The sequence below is a fragment of the Scedosporium apiospermum genome (genome assembly GCF_000732125.1).
Source record: "Scedosporium apiospermum strain IHEM 14462 chromosome Unknown SEQ_SAPIO_0099, whole genome shotgun sequence".
Classification (NCBI taxonomy): Eukaryota; Fungi; Ascomycota; class Sordariomycetes; order Microascales; family Microascaceae; genus Scedosporium; species Scedosporium apiospermum.
In genome coordinates this window covers 576,786-590,094 of record NW_015971800.1, presented here as the reverse complement: position 1 = coordinate 590,094, position 13,309 = coordinate 576,786, and the positions used below count along the sequence as shown (strand labels likewise).

At 50.8% G+C, this 13,309-nt stretch overlaps 1 protein-coding gene and 1 pseudogene across 1 annotated transcript; both read left to right on the top strand.

Annotated features, from left to right (window-relative positions):
• Window positions 1-4,072: 4,072 nt before the first annotated feature.
• SAPIO_CDS5616 (putative beta-glucosidase J) lies at window positions 4,073-7,135 on the top strand (the record flags this gene model as incomplete). The annotated part of the gene is made up of 7 exons (XM_016787910.1): window positions 4,073-4,267; window positions 4,342-4,467; window positions 4,547-4,805; window positions 4,863-5,073; window positions 5,142-6,444; window positions 6,523-7,013; window positions 7,087-7,135. 7 exons carry the CDS (start codon window positions 4,073-4,075, stop codon window positions 7,133-7,135), a joined length of 2,634 nt encoding a protein of 877 aa, XP_016642225.1.
• Window positions 7,136-11,200: 4,065 nt separating this feature from the next.
• On the top strand, window positions 11,201-13,099 carry SAPIO_CDS5615 (annotated as a pseudogene; the record flags this gene model as incomplete).
• Between the last annotated feature and the right edge of the window lie 210 nt (window positions 13,100-13,309).

Below are 13,309 nucleotides of genomic sequence, written 5' to 3'. Positions count from 1 at the left end.
TATTTATTTTGACTTGCCATATCATCTACATTAAGTGCCTGGGTGGTCAGGAACAGGAATAGAGGGGGAGCTGCGGCCCGGGGAGCCGTTAGAGAGGCAATCTACTGGGGAAGTACCTCGTGGGATACCCGCCCCGTGGATCCAGGGTCACCCTGGAACTGGGGAAGGAGGGCTTGCCACCCATGCTCCCCACATGGAAACCCCAATCCAAGCATGCAGCAGAACAGTGTGTGATCTCAGTACCGGGAAGTACCCAATATCCTGAGGTATCAAGAAGTGGTGTCTCGCGCAGCGGCAGCCGATGTTCTGAGCACGTTCTTCCGTTCTGCATCCCAACCTTGAGGAGAGCAGATTACTCCGTAGAAAAAGGAAGGGCCGCGTCCTTTGCATCGAAAGGAAAAGTTTTAGAAGAGTAAGACGAAATCCTAACGTGCCCGATCGATAAGTTTAGACACAAGCCCGTTTGACATGGCGCCAGCTGACTGCCTCGTGTTCTATTGTGTCCACTTCGAAGCTATGAAGTAGTCCCCTACGATAATCATTGATACGATAAAAAAAAGCAAGGAGTACTTGAACGGGGTCTCGGTCCAACGGCATTCGGCCAGGTGAGCCAAAGTATTGATTCGCCACAAAAAATTTCATTGTTGCGATTGAGCACAAAGCAAAGGCTCACAAACCATTTCTTGACTTTCTTTTTCTCTTCTTTTTTATTTTTCCAATTCCATATCAACCCGAGAGACACGACGCAGGCTCGCACGAAGATTTACGCATGGGTCGTCTGTTCTTGGCTGGGGATGCTACCTCGGGGCCCTGTCGAGATTGATGGATGGGTTTCAAAGCTTTTCAGTTACTCCCCCTCATGAACTTCTTGGGCCCAGATCCATGTTTTGTCGACCGCACTAAGGTCGTAGTGTTTCGCGGACATTTTTTTGTTCTGTCCTCCGTCTGCACGCATTCTCTGGTTCCTACCAACAATTCTCCATCGGCGGAACCAATCAGTTGTAGTTGTGGGGAACCGAGGCTCTTGCCTTGACTTGGAGTTACAGAGTTTAGAAACCACGAAGTCCTTGAGAACAGCTCCTGGGCTCTTCGGAGAATGCCAGAAAAATCGAGATGGCATATGCAGGGAGGCGGTAATGTACAGCGCCAATCGATGCCGGAGGTAATACCTTGCCATTCGAGATCATTGCTGCGATCAGCTCTGTCAGATAATCCGTATAAGGGCAGTCGACACAGGTGGGACCAGGCTTATGATGCACTCAATATCATTTAATTGTTAACACGTGGGTATTCCCACCCTCCTCAAGATAGCAGCACCATAGTTGTTATATTCCATTCGAGAAGTCGGGGCGACATCCCTGCTCGGTAGGCATCAATCAGCCTTTCCTTCCCTAAAGTCTAGCTTCTCCCAGGAACCTCGACCTTATACTTTGATGAGCCATACACGTCCACATCCTTCCCGCCTTGCAGTCCCCCCAACTAAGGTCCTGCCTTACCCCCACCGATGATGGGTCAAAGGTAACATCGATTGACAGCTTCCTCGATTGGAGCAGGTGCGACGTAGTTTAGTATGAGCTACGCTGATCAAAGGAAATGCCTCCCACAATGCGTCGCTTGCAGACTCTCACAGACTGCCGCAGACCTCTCAGATCTCTTCCGACGAGTTCGCAACCCCAAAATATGTTGAATCTGTTAAACTTCTTGTCATTGATCAATTGATACCTGCTTACCTCTATACCGAAGCACACACCACATACTACACACCACACATCACAAACCAGGCAGGCGATGAGCGAAGACAGTATTTGGACCGCGGACCTGCCCGGAATGGAAGATGGAGCCTGACTAAGCACGAAACTGGAACATCGGACGTCCGCCGAGACGGACCGTTCCTACCGACATGGCTATTTCCCAGATTGAGCAAGTCGCTCATTGAATGGAGAAAAGTCAAGTGACACAGCTAACGACGTTGAGTGTCCCCACTCACCACATCTTCGGCGGCTCTCCGGCATTCCTCCCTCCTGTTTGATTGCGTCTTGGACCGAACGCGTCGTGCTGTCATCTCAATGCTCGTCTTTCTCCTTACAGACAGTGATGCTTTCCCGGTCCCCCTTTTTGGGGCGTCCGCATAACAAGACCCTGACTGATCAGGTGTATGAGCATGGGGACGATAGCCACAAAGCAACATTGAACTTCAATTGATCCCTACCGCGATTTCGAGTATTTGCGCATGCAGGCCCTCATTTAAGGTTTCCACCGCACCCTCCACTACACTCTTTTCTTCTGCTCCTGCGGTGAGCCACAAAATTGCTCGCCTCTATCGCCTCGTTCGTTCAAGCTCCGTGGCCAGAAGTGTCATCATTCCAGTTCTATAGAGTACGTCCCTGATCAAGTGCCCTTGGCGCTTTTCCGCGCCACATATTTGTCCAAGTGTCAATTGCAGCCCCTGCATCGGAACTGGTTGCGTGCCCGCACCATCGATTCTCGGGCGCTCCAATTCCACTTCCCAGTGCACATCATCCGCCGTACATCAAACTTCCTTTCCAAAGACCCAGCGGTGATGTGGCCTTTTTTTTTTCTCCTAAGTGGGAAGTTTCTCTGCTCTATCGAATATACGGGCGAGTTTTCTCGGTTAGAAGGCAGAGAAAGAAGGAGAGGAATATTGTGCGGAGAAGAAGAAAAAAATGAAGAGAAAAAAAGAAAATCAAGGAACCCATCAAACCTTTCATTAACATCTAGTTCTACACTAGTCGCAAACCTCAAGTCGCACCAGCGTGCCCCCAAACAACAGCGTCGTAACAGCCTCCACCGCAGCACCTCGATACGGCGTCTACACGTACATGCCTGCATCGTCAAGTCAACCTGCCGCTGATGCAATGCAAGCCCCATCCAGATGAAAGCTATTGTCTGCAAAGGCCATGGTCCGTGACCTGCCGCTATGCCAAGGACCTGGCGTATATCTATACACCCACGAACATGGCCCTCGTACCCCATGCCTCCCACACACGCTCTATTTAATCTCCTGCCCGATCCCTGGTCCATATATACAAGTATAAGTGGGATACAGCCGAGGAGACGGAAAGACCACCGTCCAGACGGCCTCCAATTACGGCTGGACGAAGTACAACCGTTTACCGGAAGGCACCATTCCACTTCCACTGGATGGATACCTTTCGTACTACATGTACGTAGTGTACCCACGTCGATTTTATTCATACACAACTGGTACACAACTCACAACTCCTAGTACTTTCTTAGTCTGGTATTTAAGTCCACGATCGTGCCGCATGCGCAGGCTCATCTTTTTCTGGGTACATTGTGTTCCTCCATACGTTGGCCAGGCCCCCAATCATCCACCTTACCCTGGGCTCAAAGGTACCACCTCATACCTACTCTCTTGCTTGACTGCTTCTCCCTTATCTAGGCTGCGGCCTACCTTCTCTTTCTCGACTCCTCTCAGTCGACAACGGCTGCTACCGCTACCACCGCCAGCCACCCCCAATCCATAACCCTACCGTCTTCCCGTTTGCCTGCATTTCGAATTGTCTCTCTCCGTCGATAACCAAGGCCGGCCCAACGCTACAGGCCCTTCATTTGCGGGTAAATATCGGTAGCCCGATTGCTATCTGTTCATGGTCCAGTCCTTCCCGCACTTGTTTAAGGCTTATATAGATTACATCTATTCTCCCATATAGCCCGTTAGTCCATTTCCGCACTTCTCAGATCAGTGATCGTTTCAGGTCTTCGACTCTCGGTGGGTGATATTTAAAACTACAAGGTAGAGTTGTCGGGTAGCTTGCAAAGCTTTGACATCTTTTAACTCTTCTACGTAAGGGTCTTGCAGAGCTTCAAGTACGCTTCGTCCTATCATTATTCTCAGAATTCCCAACGGCGATTACACCACCACATCACGTATCTCGGAGACGGACTTACACTGCCTTTCCCGGAGCACACTCGCTTCATTGCCGAAACCAGTTCGATCCCCTCACACCCCAGATTTCTCATCTGGCTCTCATTCAGTTTCCTCCGTCGTTCTCACCAAATAAAAAGTCGGAAAGGTACAGGGGGAAAAATGGGTTCCTTGGATTTCCGTAACGAGGATCACGACTCGGACTCAAACCTGTCTCCGATGGAAAGCGACATGGCCAACTCGACGCCAGATACCGAGTTCTCTCCACCATGTAGCCCCCAGCATAAGGCTCAAATTCTCACGGATACGAGACTTTCCGCTAGGAAAAAGCTGTCCCAGTTGACTCTCGAAGAGAAGGTATAAGTCATATACTCCCTCTGCTCTTCTGCAGCCACGAGGTAATGCCTACGTACTAACTTCCTCAAAAATAGGTCTCCCTCCTCACCGCGGCCGATTTCTGGCGAACCAAGTCTATCCCGGACAAGAAAATTCCGGCGATCAAGACGACTGATGGTCCTAATGGTGCGCGTGGAGGCATCTTTGTCGGCGGAACTAAGGTGAGTTTCCTCATTACTTGCATGAATTGTAGTTGAGAGTTCTCTAGCCCGCCGCCCGACGCTAACCCTGGAACACCAGGCTGCTCTGTTCCCCTGCGGCGTCTCCCTCGCGGCGACCTGGAATAAGGGTCTGCTTCGAGAGGTTGGCCACCACCTTGCTGACGAGGTGAAGGCAAGATCGGCCAACATGCTCCTTGCCCCGACTATCTGCATGCACCGACACCCCCTAGGAGGTCGCAACTTTGAATCCTTTTCCGAAGATCCACTTCTCACTGGAAAGCTGTCTGCTCAGTACGTCCGTGGTCTTCAGGAGAAGGGTGTTTCGGCAACTGTTAAGCGTGGGTCCTCACAACCCGAGCTGCACACTTCTCCTCGGGCTCGCTAACACCATGCAGATTTCGTCGCCAATGAGCAGGAGACGCACCGATTGACCATCGACTCGGTTGTAGCCGAACGGCCCCTTCGCGAGATCTACCTTCGCCCATTCGAGATTACCGTTCGAGAGGCGAACCCGTGGGCTATTATGTCCTCCTACAACCTTGTCAACGGCGTACACGCCGATATGAATGATCATACTCTGAAGGATATCCTTCGCGGCGAGTGGGGGTATGATGGGTAGGTTTCAGGAGCTAATCATCCCTCATGTGAAGAAGATTGACTAACACCCTCTACAGTGCTGTCATCTCCGACTGGGCTGGCATGAATTCTACGGCTGAGTCCCTCAAGGCCGGATGTGATATCGAATTCCCATACTCGCCGAAGTGGAGATTCGAGAAACTCATTGACGCCCTCAAAAGGGGCCGGCTGGCACAAGAAGATATTGACCGTGCAGCAGAGAATGTCCTTACCTTGGTCGAGCGTCTCAAGGGAGAGGATATGTCCCCCGAGGAACCCGAACGAGAAGATGACCGACCCGAGACGAGACGGCTCATTCGGACTGCTGGGGCTGAGGGCCTGACCCTTCTAAAGAACCAAGGAGCCGTATTGCCTATCAACCCCAACACCACCAAGGTTGCTGTTATTGGCCCCAACGCCAACCGAGCGATTGCTGGCGGTGGTGGTAGCGCGAGCCTTAACCCTTATTACAACACCATTCCTCTCGACTGCATCAAGAAGGCGTCGAAGAAGGAAGTCATCTTCGCACAGGGCTGCCACATCTACAAGTGGCTCCCCGTCGCTTCTCCTTTCTGCACTGAAAAGTCAGGTCAACCTGGTGTGAACATCGACTGGTATAGGGGCGACAAATTTGAAGGCGAGCCCGTTGTAACTCAAAGAAGGACCAACACCGACTTGTTCCTCTGGGATTCCGCCCCTTTGAGCCAGGTCGGCCCCGAGTGGTCTGCTATCGCCACTACCTACCTTACCCCCACCAATACTGGACGGCACACAATCAGCTTCATGAGCGTAGGGCCTGGCAGGTTGTATGTTAACGGAAAGCTCGAACTGGATCTCTGGGATTGGACTGAAGAGGGTGAGGCTATGTTTGACGGCTCCATCGATTACTTGGTCGAGGTGGATATGGAAGCTGGTCGACCTGTTGAGCTCAAGGTCGAGATGACGAATGAACTTCGACCCATCTCTAAGCAGAAGCAGTTCGGCATTACTCACAAGTATGGCGGCTGCCGCGTCGGATTCAAGGAACAGGATCAGGTCGACTATATCCAAGAAGCCGTTAATGCCGCAAAGGCCGCCGATGTTGCTGTCGTCATTGTCGGTCTCGACGCTGAGTGGGAGTCCGAAGGTTACGATAGGCAGACTATGGATCTCCCTGTTGATGGCACTCAAGATCGACTTATCGAAGCAGTCGTCGCTGCAAATCCCAGGACTGTCGTAGTTAACCAGTCTGGAACTCCTGTTACCATGCCCTGGGCTGATAGAGTCCCTGCCATTATCCAGGGCTGGTACCAAGGCCAGGAGGCAGGAAATGCTCTTGCTGACGTTCTCTTTGGTATCCAGAATCCGAGTGGAAAGCTTCCTGTAAGTGAACAGGATTACATTCTCTTCTCCTCCAGCTGCTTTCCATCCGCACAGCCCTCGCTAACTAACTTGTCTTAGTGCACTTTCCCTAAGCGGATCGAGGATACACCTGCTTATCACACCTGGCCTGGGGAGAACCTCAAGGTTGTATATGGTGAAGGTATTTTCGTCGGCTACAGGCACTACGAGAGAGTCAAGATCCAGCCACTCTTTCCCTTCGGACACGGTCTTTCGTACACGACTTTCGAGTACGGCCGACCCGAACTCAAGCAGCGTGTTCTCACGGAAGATGGAACTATCGACATCATCATGGGAATTAGCAACACGGGCACTGTCGATGGCGCGGAGATTATCCAAGTTTATGTTAGCGACGATAGGTCCCGACTTCCCCGACCAGAGAAGGAACTTGTTGCCTTCGAAAAGGTTGCTCTTCCTGCCGGAGAAACCCGCCATATCCGAATCAGTCTCGACAAGCATGCTGTTGGATACTACGATACCTCTCTCAACGCTTGGATCGCCGAGGAGGGAACGTTCAAGGTCCTCATTGGCGCTTCTTCTGCAGACATTCGGTATGTGATTCCCCATCTCCTGATTATTTCCGCGGCTGTCCATCGGATCCTGTACTGACCCGCTAAATGCTAGGCATACCGCTACCTTTGAGGTCAAGGAGTCATTCACATGGGTCTTCTAGAGAAATGTCTCGCGGGATACATCCACATCCCCACCATGCCCTCACCCGTTCCTTCTCCCTCTTTTCGATTATATTCGCCTTTTTTCGATCCCTTCTTTTGTCTTCCGTCATTTATACCGACACATAACCCCTCCCCACCCTCCACGAATAGAAGAGGGGTTGTCCTTGCATCTTTATCTTACTATTTTCGCTTCATGTCCATTTTTGAAAACTTTACCTTCTTCTTTTTTTTTCGTCTTTTATATTTTTTTTTTCATGGCATCATGACCTTTTCATTTGTTGGTTACAGCCTTTTGCGGGGCCCCAAACATTCTCAATATACCACAGCCACTTCCCGAGGCCTTGTATCTCGCTCGATCGTGCACACCAGGAATAAAGTCCAGGCTCTAGAAACGGTGGACCCGAAGGGAGATAGGGACGGGAAACTATCTTGGTCGGGTACTCCGGGAGCAAACACATACGTTACTTGGAAACTTCGTTTGGATATATTTTTAGGTGGACGGAGGAGACACGCTATTCTAGACATCAATACCACATCTCGAGTTGCCTATATGCCGAGCACTTCCTGTCCGTATCCCGCTTCCGAAGTTACATTGCTTGCGTATATCATTGGGAAACGTGTAGGGGTAGGTGAGCCATGTTTCTGTTGTTTCCCCGAGCCTGGTATCGGATGCGTGGGGTTGGTGTGCTCAGGACGTATCTCAACTGGTGGAACATCTTGATATCCCGGCAATTTGGGGAGGTTCTACATGCATGGGAGAAGATTAAGGATCAAACTAGCTCAAAGTGATAAGCTGTACAGGATGAAAAGGCGGAATCGTAGGCTGGACTGTCCAGGGTCATTTGATCAGATGACTGCTCTTGCGTAAATCTCTCGGGGCTGACAGGCAGAGAGGATGCGAGAGATGTGTGATGTTGACTAGTTTTGAATATGAATCCAAGAGTAAGCGCGGGAACCCTTGAAGTTGGATCAAAGTAACTCGAGGTGCGGAAAGACGAAGCACCGGGTGGCTGAGGTTCCCTTTCCTTCGTCAAGTACCTTTGCATGTACAAGTACCTGCTTGTTTGCCTGCCCCGGATGGGATTTTCGGGCCGCTCAACACGGAGGTAGTGAGGCACCGGGCACGGTTCCGCTCTTAGTAATCTATCAGCCGATAATTTACCAGGAAATATGTTGGAAGTTGGAACCTGTTTTACAGACGTGAAGTTTCGCTTTTCTTACCCCTTTCTCTACATATCACCGAAGCCAATGCTACGGTCAGCGATTGAACTGCAGTCGATATGTGACCGCCGCAGCTAAAGCCCCACCTATCTTGGAAACTTGGTTCTTCGCACAAGATGCGCTGTATGTAGTGCAGATCCGAGACAGCCACCTCAGGATATATGAAGCCAGGATAGCTCGCCTAACTCAGCCACTTACTTACACGGAAGATCAAAATGTCGACGGTGAGGGCGAGCAACTTCAGCTAAGTACAGACAGACATCGTGACCGTATCAAAGAAGGGGAATACTCCTTGGCGAACTCAGAACTTGCTATGTCAACAGCTACCTCAATGGTAGAATACATTAGAAGCTCAAGCTCCAACTAGCTGGGATTCAGATCCGGTGACGGGGCGGCATCGCGTCGATTCGGGGGCAGGGTGTTAGCGACCGCCGTCGTAAGGAGATGATGGATGGCATTCTATTGCTTATCCAACTCTCAGACAATTTTGGAAATGTTCTCGGCCAAAATGACGTCCCGGTTGCCGGGAATCCTTAAAGCTCGTCCACGGCGCGTTCACGCGATGTTTGGACAGGGCAGCATGTCTAGAGTCGCCCCAAACAACACCTTATCATTTTCTGAGGAAAATATTACGCGCTACTGTCCCGGCGGCTATCACCCTGTCCGTTTGCAGGATGTACTTAAGAATAGATATCTCATTGTCAGCAAGCTTGGATATGGCCAGTATTCCACTGTCTGGTTAGCTCATGACATAAAGTTAGCACTAGCATATATGTCCTTAAAAATCCTGATCTAGTGCTGACAACCAAGTAGAGAAAACAAACATGTTGCCCTCAAAATCCTCACAGCCGACTGTTTCGGGGCATCCAAAGATATCTTTGAGCTTGAGATTTTGACACATATCAACGAATGCACCAAAACCCTCAAGTCTAGGTCCTATGGGCCAACCCATATCCCTCGCCTCCTTGACCAGTTCAGGATACAAGGACCTAATGGAACCCACGCCTGTCTGGTCTTCAAGGCTATGGGACCGGATATGTCACACTACCGCCGTCTCTTTCCGGGATACAGGATTCCACATCCTCTCCTGAAGAGAATAACGAAACAGCTTCTTCTCGCGCTCACCTTCCTACACGATACCTGCCAAGTTATCCATACAGGTTTGTAACCATACCAGCAAGAGATTTTCAGAGAAGACTTAAGTACTGAACTATGCAGATATCAAGCCACAGAATGTCCTACTAGAGACACCAGAACTAGACGAAATGTTTGAGAAAGCCCCGTCTGAAGTGTTCAAGCCCATTAACGCACCCTGTGCCCCACCAAACGATTTCTATATGAAATCTGAGCAAATAACCTCTGCGGAAGAGGACTTAACGCAAGCTCAAAACCTCGGTGTGAAGCTGTGTGACTTCGGCACAGGTATCCACTCTCTTCCTTTTAGATGATTTTATATTCCACATGAGAGAAACACACTAAAGACAACGTTAGCGAGTTGGCATGACAAACACTTGACTGAGTGGATCCAGCCAGAGAAACTCCGCGCCCCAGAAGTCATACTCGGGGCTCAATGGGACTATAAGGTTGATATTTGGAACCTAGGACTAATTGTAGGTGCCCAAGAATCTATCGATTGCTACGAATGATGCCTTCACGTCCTGTAGTATGTGCTAACTATTCTACTCTAGATATGGGAACTCGCGGAAGGCCAGCTTCTCTTTGACGGCCGGCGAACGCCAGATGCCCCGTATACCGCCGAGGCGCATCTTGCACAGATATCGGCAGTGTTAGGACCCGTACCGAAAGACTTGATACATCGCTCTCGCCTCGCGTCAAAATATTTTGATTCGGAAGGTATGTCCATTACATCGACACTAACTCCCCATGTTCCGTGACGCTAACTTCAGTGCCATCCATTCAGGTCGACCATTGAATCCAAGCCCGTTCCCACCTTGTACATTAGACGGGTTTTGCAAAAGCTTTCAGCCTGGGAGTCCTGAGAGGCGAAAATTCCTGGCATTCTTGGAGTCAATGCTAAGAGTTTTGCCAGAAGAGCGGCTTGATGCCAGATCTCTCCTTGATTCAGAATGGCTCCTTGTTCAATGATTTTCAAGGGAGAATGTTTCGTCACGCTGAATTCTGCCTAACATTGACGTGTTGAGATAAGTTGGAGAAAGTCCATGATCCGACCTTCCCGCCATCCTGGAGGATATCTTGGCACATCACGGACACGGATTCCTCTCGAGGGACTTGGTGGCTAGAGGTATTTTTCATGAGCGCGGCAGTGACTGCTGTCGGCGCCCGATTCAGTATAAGCCGCGGACGGTGTGCAAAAATGTACGGCGCGGGGGGGAGCGGACGGACCCAACCGCAGCGAAAATGGCCATCCATTGATCTTTTGCTCCCTCTTTTCTTTTTCTTCTTCTTTTTAATTTTATATCTCTTTTTATCTCTTCCTTTTTCTTTTTTACTTCCCCTTCGTTTCCTTTGCCAATGGAGCTGCGGTACAGAAACACTCTAAAATACTTAAAATACTTTGTAATTAAATCTTCCTGTCGTGTCGTTAGGTGTTCTTCTCAAGGGAACCATTCCTACCTCAGTAATTGGAGAGTTCATTGTTGCTTGAAGGTATTTGGCTGGTTCCCGAAAATGGCACACGCCTCCCTGCCAAAAACGGAATGTCTAATGACACTGTGAGCCGATAATTTACCGGCCAATACTTTGTATTCTCTCGAGGTTACTACAAAGGTATTGAAAACAGTTCGCACGGACGCGGAATTTTATCCCTGCAGACACCACAATTTTCTCTTCTCTTCTTTCTTCTTCCCCTCCCTGATTCCAACATGGCTTCGGTCATGGACAGTTTCCTCGACCTCGAGCGGCACATCCGTCAGCTCGAGGCCAACGTAAACAGGCTGAAAACAGCCCTTGAACACTGGCGAAAATGGGACGCCGAGTACGAGGCCCTGAAGGAGGAGGTGCTCGCCGTGTCCAAGACGAAGGAGGCGGCCGACCTCGCGCGGATACGAAGCGGCTTCGAAGGCGAGCTCGTCAACAAGAAGGAGATGGACGAGATGTTTGGTCAGGGACCTACATCGAAGACGCGCTCAGCGGAGCAGGTGGCGAACATTCTGGATCGCCGGATCGAGTACGTCGCCAAGAACATCAAGACGCTGGAGAGGCAGGTGGAAGAGGCGGAGAGGAAGCTGGAGGCGGCGAATGTTGTCAGCGACCCCGGGGCGACGGATGAGAACGGATTGCCGATTACGGAGATTTTCGAGAGGCTCGATGAGGATGATAATGTGATTTCCCACGAGCTTTGGACGCCGGGTAGCAAAGCGCCCCAGGTAGAGGAAATTCTGCAAAAGGCTGGGCTGAGTGGCTCGTCGGCCTCGAAAGAGACGGCGACTGATGGGCCCTCTGAGCCCACCGGTCCGCAAGTCTCTGCGGAGCAGCAGCCTTCTCCGGAGAAGGCGAACGAACTGGATAAACCCAAGGATCGTCCGTCTACATCCACATCATCTAAAGCGCCCACCCCCCGAAACACACAACACGCTGCGGCTACCCTACCGGTTCGCTCGAAGGAAGTTGTCTCCGACATCGAACCAATCGAGCCTAAGGAGCTAGAAATGTCTCGGGCAGCACAGCGGGTCCAGAAAATTATGGATAAGGCCCGTGAGCAGGAAGAGATCAGCAAGGAGGCTCCGGTAATACCCAGCGACGAGTCCGCCGAGGACGCCGCCCTCCGGCGACAAATGTTAGATTACAGCATGAGTCAGACGAACGGTAGCATGGGTGAAGTAGTTGCCATCATGACCGACCTCCGCTATGAAGAGTTTGATGATGACGACTCATTCAATGACAGCTACTCGGACGAAGAAGATGACGACGACGACGAAGATGAAGACGAAGAAGAGGAGACAGAGGATAAGTATGGCAGAACCACCCGCCGAGTTGTTAGCTCGAAGTACCAGGCACGAATGCTTGATCTTGAACAGCGTCTAGGTGTTCAGTCTCGCTTCACGCGCCAGCTTGTGCAGGAGACTGAAGTTGAAGACGAGGATGATGACTCCAAAGAGGGGATCGGCAAGATTGTTGTCAGGCGGACAGAACTTGAAGCCTCCAAAGAGCCCCCTTCTGTTAGCAAATCACCATCATCTAACGAACGGCCCAATGGTGGTATTCTCAAGTCCGATAATCGCCTTGGAAAAAAGAAGAGCGTTCGCTTTGCCGAAGAACTTGATATCGCCACCGAGGATGCCCGGCCAACCAAGGAAGAGAAGCTCAAGCCGGAACCCAAGGCTCCCGTTGAAAACCCTGTTAGCGATTTCATCATCGAGCAAACTGGTCCCTCACCGAGCGAAACTAAGCGCGAGCGCCCACGCAAGGCCTCGCGGTTCCAGCAAATGAGGACCGCTGCCTCGAAACCCAAGAAGGAAGAAGCCCCTGAGAAACCAGAAGGGCCGGAACCAGAACAAGAAGAAACCATCATGACACCTCTCGCGTGGTCCGACACTCCTACCCGCCGAGAAGAATCCCAGCCAGCGGACATGGACGAATTCGACGAGGCAATCACTCAGCGAGAGATTGCAGACGAATACCATCGCAGACGCAGGAGGATGATCGAGAAGCAGGGTGGCTTCCTCAAGGAGGAACAGAATGCCATCGAGCCCATCGAAGACGGTGGTGAACTCCCGCGGCGGATGAGCCGGTTTAGGGCAGCCCGGTTGTCGAAGGACTAGGTTAGAGAATATTATGCTCAATGTAGTCGGGTTTTCTTTGGCCCACCACAATGGAGAGCGATGTTCTTGCTGTTCCTGTCCCGAGATACCGTCTTGTAAAAAAGAGAAACACCTTGTAAAAAGACCCACCGACTGCTTACTAGCCTTGTCCTGGTTCTTGTCTGGTCCATCGTCTGCGCTCGTAACCATCATGATCTACTAATTCTAAAT